General features: G+C 41.5%; 1 protein-coding gene across 6 annotated transcripts in view; it reads left to right on the forward strand.

The window, feature by feature from the left end:
- Nucleotides 1-4323: 4323 nt before the first annotated feature.
- Nucleotides 4324-8627, forward strand: part of LOC100741543 (fibroin heavy chain) — a 7167-nt gene continuing 2863 nt past the window's right edge. Inside the window, exons 1-5 of one of the 6 annotated variants that reach the window (XM_033320273.1) lie at nt 4326-4525; nt 4835-5101; nt 5367-6425; nt 7040-8125; nt 8261-8609. In XM_033320273.1, the coding sequence (XP_033176164.1) occupies nt 4456-4525; nt 4835-5101; nt 5367-6425; nt 7040-8125; nt 8261-8609 (2831 nt within the window). In that variant the 5' untranslated portion in view covers nt 4326-4455. Of the gene's footprint in view, nt 4526-4834; nt 5102-5366; nt 6426-7039; nt 8610-8627 lie in introns of all 6 variants that reach the window. The other 5 variants (XM_033320274.1, XM_012384641.3, XM_033320272.1 and 2 more) reach the window with 5 other exon arrangements.

Consider the following 8627-nt stretch of genomic DNA (forward strand, 5'->3'; position numbering starts at 1 on the left):
AATGCTCACAGAAAGAAAAGAACGCTTATGCAAATCGACTATCTCGTTCGATCTCCATGTGGGAACAGCCTAACGCGTGCGTGATCGTCACGTAAGCATGGCATTGGCGCATTGGGTTTTTCTTGGCAGCCATCGAATTTCGTCGCGCGTGTAACACGATTCGCTCAGCGAGTGAGTCATCAAGGCGAAGCGAGTGAATGAAATGTTTCGCGGTCTGGTTTCGTAAGAATGCGAGTTCCGTATCAGCAACGCGTGCTCGTTTCGCTTGATTCTCGGGGCACTTGACCCAAAGAACTTGAATTCTACGCAGCAAATCGCTTCTTTCTTGTCGTCGAGAATTGCCTACTCGAATTTTGATATCGTACGAAACTCATCGAACGTTCACACGACTTCATGCATATATTCAGATAAATATCCTCGCGCGTTTGCCTTTGGCGTTCCGTGTAGTCCAGATATCGAGTTCTGGAACAGATCTATACGAAGTTCTCCTAAGTTCTGGTCAAAGGACGCAGACTGAAGGGAAGATTGATAGGTTAATCAATAAATTCGTTCGGCTTTTGCAAAATAAATGTATAAACTTCAATTTTCTTCACAATTACTCGACAGTTTCAGCGATTAATAATTTTTCAATTGGGATTTTTGTTGTGGCATTTTATCGGATGGTAATATTCTACCGTCGACGTAAAATTATATATTTTAATATCGGAGAGGAAATATTATTTAAATAGAAATTGATATGTAACAAGCAGTTTTAATTAGATTTAAATTCGAAATAGAAATCGCAGGAAATTATGGAACAATCCTACAAAAATGTATAGTATTCAAAGAAGATAAAAGGTACAGCTAGTTATAGTATAAAATATAGCGAAATGTCGACAAATCGTAGGCGTGATAAATAAATTGTAAACATGGAAATCGAAATATTTTTTATATATTTGCCCAGTGTGATTCAGAGAATGGGATTTCCAGCTTGAATCTAATTAGAAGTTCCCTCACGAGATTCTGGAATTTCTAACTAGTGGTTCAAGGTGTATGATCGGAACAATGTTTATAGCGAACTGTTTATTAAATCACGCTGCTTCCGGTACGTGTCCGTCTCGAGTCGTCATTACCATGACGTAGGTGGAAACCTCGGAATATTCAATGAAAAATCATACGGCTGTATTAGAATCCGTGAAAATATTTCGAGAAATCTATTTGTCATCATATATTTTCGTAAGCAATGTAACTTACTAATCGCGATTTTTCTTATTATAGTTGTTACAGTTGTGTCGTAAATGCGCAATATAAACGCAAGGCTATTGGCTTATCATCCCGCTTAATTTTTAATTCCGCATGAACGTTAAATAACAGGATCGCTTTCTTCATGTACAGATAGATAAAGATCTCATTGCGGACAAGTCGTTGAATTTATAATGAAAGATTCTCCAGCAACCAAACTAAAGGCACGATTGTTCTTTCAGAGAAATAAATCACTGGAAAAAGTATTTCGTATCTCTATATTTTCTCGTTAGACGTCGATAGATTTAACTGCAGATAATAATACGATAGGCGTTGATGTTCATTGTTAAAAAAGAATAATTTATCGCTCAAAGATAATCTACCTTTTGTTTTTTTCAAACTCCAGCATGAAAATTATTGTTTTCACAGTTCCTTTAACAAAAGGAATCTGGCTGTGACCTTTCTCCTGAAAATCGAGCTACACAGAAATAGTGTATATCAACGATGTATCTTCGAGGGACATCTTGTGCAGTTTAAATTATAGAACGGACGGGTTATCCCGAAGGTTTATCTTGCGCCCTTCATTTATAGTATCAACCGGTTTTTATTCCTAATTTACATAATCGCAGAGACACGTTTGTGTCTTCTTACTCCTTTTACAATCGCTATTTCTGTTCCTTCCAAGTATCGAGACGATTTCAAAGATTTAAAATGATCATCTGTTAGCTTTAAAATTCTCTATACCTATGCTTGGAATCCAAAGCAAACGACGACATTGATATTTTTTTTTTCTTTTTTTTTTTCGAAGACGAATTGGTCGTTAAGTGGACACGATCAATGTTTTTTTTTGTATTCTCCATAAATATTCGCATAATATACCCAATGGGTTAGCAGTCGTTGAACCTGACCTTGGAGATACCAGTTTCTAAGAGTCTCAAATAGAAATTGTAAAACTACTCGGAAACCTACAATCGATACACAATATATAAAACGATCATAAATGTGTCGATCTATCGATGATTAAATCGAAAAATTATGTATTAGAGGCTCGCATAAGATGATGATAAATTCTTGTTCGGACGAGAACAAAATCCTTTGCGAAAGAGTTCGAATGTCGCAAGCGTAACTTTAACTTTCTTTCGCAAAAGGATCTCTACGTAGGATAGCTGTAGTCGACATGTATCCTTGCCTTTAAAACAAGTGCTTACGTCAATGGCATTTCGGGCTTGAGAATGAAAAAGAGGGACAAAAACTAGTTGCCAGAAAAGAAGAAAAAACGACCAATAACACAGGAGATACCGGACACTGAACATTTTTAATTCATTTCAGAGAAATACGTATCAATAATTTTTTCTTTGGTAACTCCACGCGACATATCCCTTGACCTAATATCAGAATTCATTGGGTCAAGAAATTACTGTCGCGTCCGACAAACAGCAGAGAGTGGAGATTACTAATCGATGGGAATTCGTTTGTATCACTGGATTTCCCCTTGTGATTTTATGGCGTTCTTTATTTTAACATCGACTTTATCCATACTTTAACATCGACCGTATTTATATTTTAAGATCGATCGTCATAAATCTTTTTATCTGATATTTGCATAAGGGAATATTTACACATGATGAGAAGAAGATTTCATATATACATATATTATTTTCAAATATTTTCTCAGCGCTTCTTACGAAGAGATACCGCTATCAGAATTTTCCTGTATGCTAATGTCATTACGTCAACCATCATTTACGCGCGCGTCGTTTACCGATCATAAAATTCCAATTATCTAATACCGATAAATACAAAGAGAAATAAATAAGTGCCGCGCGGCATCCAACAACATTCCACTGATATTTCCAACTAACTTTCCAGGTTTTCAGGTTCCATTCTCAGAAACACCAATCCATTTCTTGATGATAATTCTGAAAATCTGACTTCTACGGTAGCTCGTGTCAGATACATGTTGCTAATGAGATTTCTTTATAAAACGCCTTCGATGCCGGATCTTTATAAGATCGCGTATCCTTCTTTCTCCGATTCTTCCACGATTTTACTATCTTCTCCTACGCACTGTGCCTTACTCATAGTTATTAATTGCTTCGTTAATACATCGATGGAATTGTCATGGTTCTCTTAACTGCAGATTATTAAGTAATGTTTTTCCATCGGTGTCCATCATTTTTTTGTCAAATCTGTCACCCGTTATATAACAATATTATAATGTCAGACAATCTCCAAGTTTGTGCCCATCGTCCACAGATAAACAGTACAAATACTCGTAGTACATTGAAATGTGATTCCCTGCTGTATATCGGCTTGGAATACCATGACATTTATGATCAACTTTGGAAACGATCAATTTAACGACTAATTTATTTTTCGAGAAACGTTTCCTTGCAAGGTTTATTTTTAATTATAACTAGCCACGCAATATTTTACGGAATACAAAACTTATTCGCATATATTTATTTACATATTCGCTGTCTGAAATTATTATCCAAGGCATCGTGCTAAAATTTCCAACAATATTTTCAATATGTATGAATTAATTTCTAATATCTGTCTCAGAAATAACGCTTCGTCCTTTTACCTATTGACCCCGACCTCTCCTCTATCGAAATATCCTCTTTTTCAAATAATTTTGTGATCAATGCTGATGCGTTTCTGTATCTTTGAAATCACCAGGATTTTCCCTTTGTGCTGTCTTTGGTTCGGATAATACCAGGTAACTCGACAAATTTCCAACTTTCGTTCATTCGGAAAACCGAATTGTGATTTGTAAAATAAACAGAAAAAATACCCGAGCATGGAAAAACGAGAAACAGTTCGACGAAGCGGTTTAACCTTGACAGTGTTAGCCGCTGCTAACCAGTGAAAGTTTCGTCGTTTGACCACAAAATTATTATCGGTCGGTGCTTCCCTGCTATCGATTCCTAGAAGATCAGGATCGTTTTCGGAAAGTCTATCGACATTATCGAAGAAGTTTCCAGTTGAAAGTATCAGTCCGTATGGGGGAAAGGAATAGAATACAGGAGACCAATGAGCAACAGTGACCGACGGTCAATTATTGACCAACGTAAAATCCACCGATGCTTCGTATATAAGTTGTTGTCTCGTTCAACAGCTTCAGTCGTTCTTGACTCTTCGACCACGGCGATTATCGATTCGAAGCAGCGATAGCGGTGGGCAAGATTAAGTTGGTGGATTCGTGTATCTTCTTCACAGAGTGCGAGAAACATGCGATCTCTTAAGTGTTTTGTGCCGGTGCTGGTACTCTTATACCTAGGCAGCTCGTCCGCGAGACCTGGTGAGTTTTTGTCTTATTTAGAACTCGAGTATTAGCGGATAAGTGTCGAGGGTGGTGAAGAGGCGATGCAAAAATTAACTGTGTTACGATACGAAAGAGTATTTTAGGAAACGAATAGAAGGACACTAATTATTTTCGATGCAATTATTTTTGCCCTTTGAGTCTTCTGATTTTATTTGCAGTTTCTTTTTTTCTCGGAATTTCGAAAAAAAACCTTTGCTAATATCTAATTTAATTACTATGTCTAATTATTAAGATATCTTCCATAGATCATTTTTTTAAAACACAAATACCAATCTTGCTTTATAGGTGTGCTCCTGGATGCGCTAAAGAACCACAAAGGCACGCTGTTAGATCCACTGGGTCTGTTTCACAAGGAACCTAAATCTTCGAGCCATTCGTTCGGCAGCAATCACCACTTGGATTTAGGACCACTTTCAATTTCGCGCACTGTAGCCATCTCCTCGGCAACGGCCGAAGGCAATGGTGTTGCGAACTCCGCTGCCAACGCGAATTCTCAGGCCCTTGGGGGAGCCTCTGCGAAGGCCGACGCCAGTGCAACTGCTAACGCTCAAGGTATTTAATACAAGAGAATATTCAAACGGAATACCTGACTGATCGAGAATGTTCAATATGAAAATAATCTGCGAAAGTGTGCAAATAGATCTAAATACGAAACACGTTCTTCAACGTGATTATCGAACATCTTCTCGTGAACGTTTCGTAATCGGAGGATTTTCTTATGTCAGAGTAAACAAGAAGCAAATCGCTGTTTCCTGTTACGTCGCGCCAAGCAATTTCTTCGATCGCGTAAAAAGCGTTGAATTTTCTTTGAACATAGGTTACATCGGTTCTCCAGATTATAATTCTAACGCCGCTGGCAACGACTACGTTCCAACAGAATATCAAGAATACGGTAGTTCCGGTTTTCAACCGATTACGAACGCGAATCACGGCAGTAATTCTGGCGCGAACGCCGTTGCGAGCGCCGGTGCAAATGCTAATGCGAACTTTAATACAAACGGAGGTGTAAACTCGAACGCGAACGCCAACGCGAATTCGAATGCCAATGCTGTCTCTAATAGCGATGCATCAGCGACCAGCTATTATTCCCCTCAATACGCTCCAATCGATACGGCAGCCAACACGAATGCGAATGCTAAAAGTACTTGGAATAACGGCCGGGGAGCACTCAGTGGATATTACACCCCTGGAACTTTTCAAACTAATGCAGACGCGATTGCGAGTGCAGATGCAAAAGCAAATTCTATTAGCGGAACAAGGCCTCCTGGCGGTTACTATTCTCCTGGAGGTCTTCAGAGTAACGCTGGTGCAATTGCAGATGCAAATGCGAAATCAAATTATATCGGCGGTACAGGATCATCGAAGGGTTACTATTCTCCAGAAACCACCCAGAACAATGCAGGTGTAAATGCCAATTCGAAATCGAACCGAGGCAGAGAATCACCGGTTGGTTACTATTCTCCAGGAAATATTCAAAGCAACGCGGCCTCTGCCAGTGAAGCTCTCGTCATTCCTCAAAGACGACCTCCTGAAACATTAATCGGTTCTCCATACCGTTTCGAGGGATACAATCGAGGGATTCACGCACTTCCTCCAGTCTATGCACCTCCTGCATATCCTCCTCCGATGTATCATCATCATCATCATCATCATCATCATGGGCGTCCACAAGTGATCGTACATCCGATGTCTCCAACTCGGCAGCCTCCACAGATTCCTCATCCTCCTCCCAACAATGGGGACACACTGATTCCAGTGGTAGTGATGAAGGAACCGGTATACGGTAGACCGATGTATCCCCGACCTGATCTCGAACCTGGTCCAGAACCCGAAACCGTCGTGATCGTACTCGAGGAGTCGCCGCAGCATGGCCAAGGTGAGCTCGTTCGGACGGAAATTGGACGGTGTACAGTTGATTTACAGCTGATGTGGCATGCATGCGGTTAAAGAACACACAGTTTCGCGTTGAAGAGGAGTGTCGATTGTAATCACTTTGTGTCGCACTGTTGATTTAACTGACTGTACTTCCGCTGAGAGTGATCGATGAGCGGTGTGTAAATTGACACGATAATGCACTGCACTGATGCACTGCACTGACGCACCTGTACTTTATTCTGGAGTTTAAGAGAATTTCTTCTTTGCATATACTTCAGATCGATAAGTACTAACGTAAAGTTTGTGTGAATTGTTATTAATCAACAGGAAGCTGATGTTTCGTTTCTTTTGTGTCTTACTATGATTAACATTTAACACGAGGATTTGTTGCAGCCTGGGATGACTGTGAATTTAAAATTTGTATTAATTTCATTACTTCTCAATGTTTCTTGTTTTATACTGATCTACAACTGATATCTTGTAAAGATATAAAAACACGATTGTAATATACATCTATGTATCACTTCTATTATGTAGCACGTACTGTAAATTGTCCTCGCGATGAAAGATCAACTAATTTTTTCTTCCTTTTTACTTATTGTTACCTTTTTCCAGCAGGCGGATTTGGAAAGAGTAACTACAACCAACCAACCGGCTTCCAACCTGACTATCCGACCGGCTATGGAGGATCCAATGCCAACGCAAACGCTAATGCCGTTGCAAACGCTAATGCCGTTGCAAACGCAAATGCTAATGGTTTTGCAAACGCAAACGCTAATGCAAAAGCGATCGCCAGTGCTGGTACTAGCCTCAACGGTGGTTACCCTGGATCATTAGGCCCTGTTCAAGGATCGGGATACTATCCAGGAAGTGCTCCAACCACTTCTATCGGGGCGAACAATCCTTTCTTAAGTGGATCTTCTCAAGGAAACGCCAACGCAGCGGCTAATGCTAATGCAGGCGCCATCGCCAATGGAAACGCATATCCAGTAGCATCAGCGCCAGCTCAGGGTGGAAACTATTATCCAAACAATGCACAAAAACCCATTGGAGCGTACAATCCATTCCTGAGTGGTCAAGGTCAAGGACTTGCAAATGCAGGCGCCAATGCTAACGCAAACGCCGGTGCAAACGCTGCAGCAAATGCTGGCGCAGTTGGAGGGTCTCAAGGACAATTCGGTGCACAAAATCCCTTCCTTAACTCTGGAGCTAAGGAAGCTGGAGGTCCACATGAACTTGGACATTACGTATCTGATAATAGTGGAGCAACAACTGGAAATACACAGGGAATTAAAGCACCATATCCCAGTCAGGGCAGTGCACCAGGAGGCTACGGACCGACTACAGGATCAGGAGCAAATGCCGGGGCCCTTGCTAATGCCAATGCTGGCGCAAACGCAGCTGGAATTGGTGGAGCATACGGTCAACCGATTAAAGAGGCTCCTATAGTCATACCTGCCAGTCCACAAATAAATTACGAAACTGTACCAAGTGGATCGGGCAGTGCATTTGGAAATTCTGGACCAGGCAATGGTAACTACGGTATTCCTACGAAGGATGCCCCTATCTATGGACCCTCTGCACCAACTTACGGCCCTGGATCCAGTGGAGTAAGCAAAGCTGACGCTGGAGCTAATGCTGGTACTGGTGCTGGTGCATCAGGCAGTGGAAATGTTGGTTATGGTGGTACTCCAAACCAAGGTGCCCCTATTTATGGAGCACCTGGATCCGCTTTTGGTAATGGCGCTGCTGGAGGCGCCGGTGCAAATGCTGGAGCAAATGCAGGAGCACTTGGATCTGGAAGTGGAATCGGTGGTTATGGTGCTCCAACCAAAGGTGCCCCTATTTATGGAACGCCTGGATCTGCCATTGGTAATGGCGCTGCTGGAAACGCCGGTGCAAATGCTGGAGCAAACGCAGGAGCACTTGGATCTGGAAGTGGAATCGGTGGTTATGGTGCTCCAACCAAAGGTGCCCCTATTTATGGAACGCCTGGATCTGCCATTGGTAATGGCGCTGCTGGAAACGCCGGTGCAAATGCTGGAGCAAACGCAGGAGCACTTGGATCTGGAAGTGGAATCGGTGGTTATGGTGCTCCAACCAAAGGTGCCCCTATTTATGGAACGCCTGGATCTGCCATTGGTAATGGCGCTGCTGGAGGCGCCGGTGCAAATGCTGGAGCAAACGCAGGAGCACTTGGATC

Source organism: Bombus impatiens, unplaced genomic scaffold (genome assembly GCF_000188095.3).
Source record: "Bombus impatiens unplaced genomic scaffold, BIMP_2.2 scf_0264, whole genome shotgun sequence".
Classification (NCBI taxonomy): Eukaryota; Metazoa; Arthropoda; class Insecta; order Hymenoptera; family Apidae; genus Bombus; species Bombus impatiens.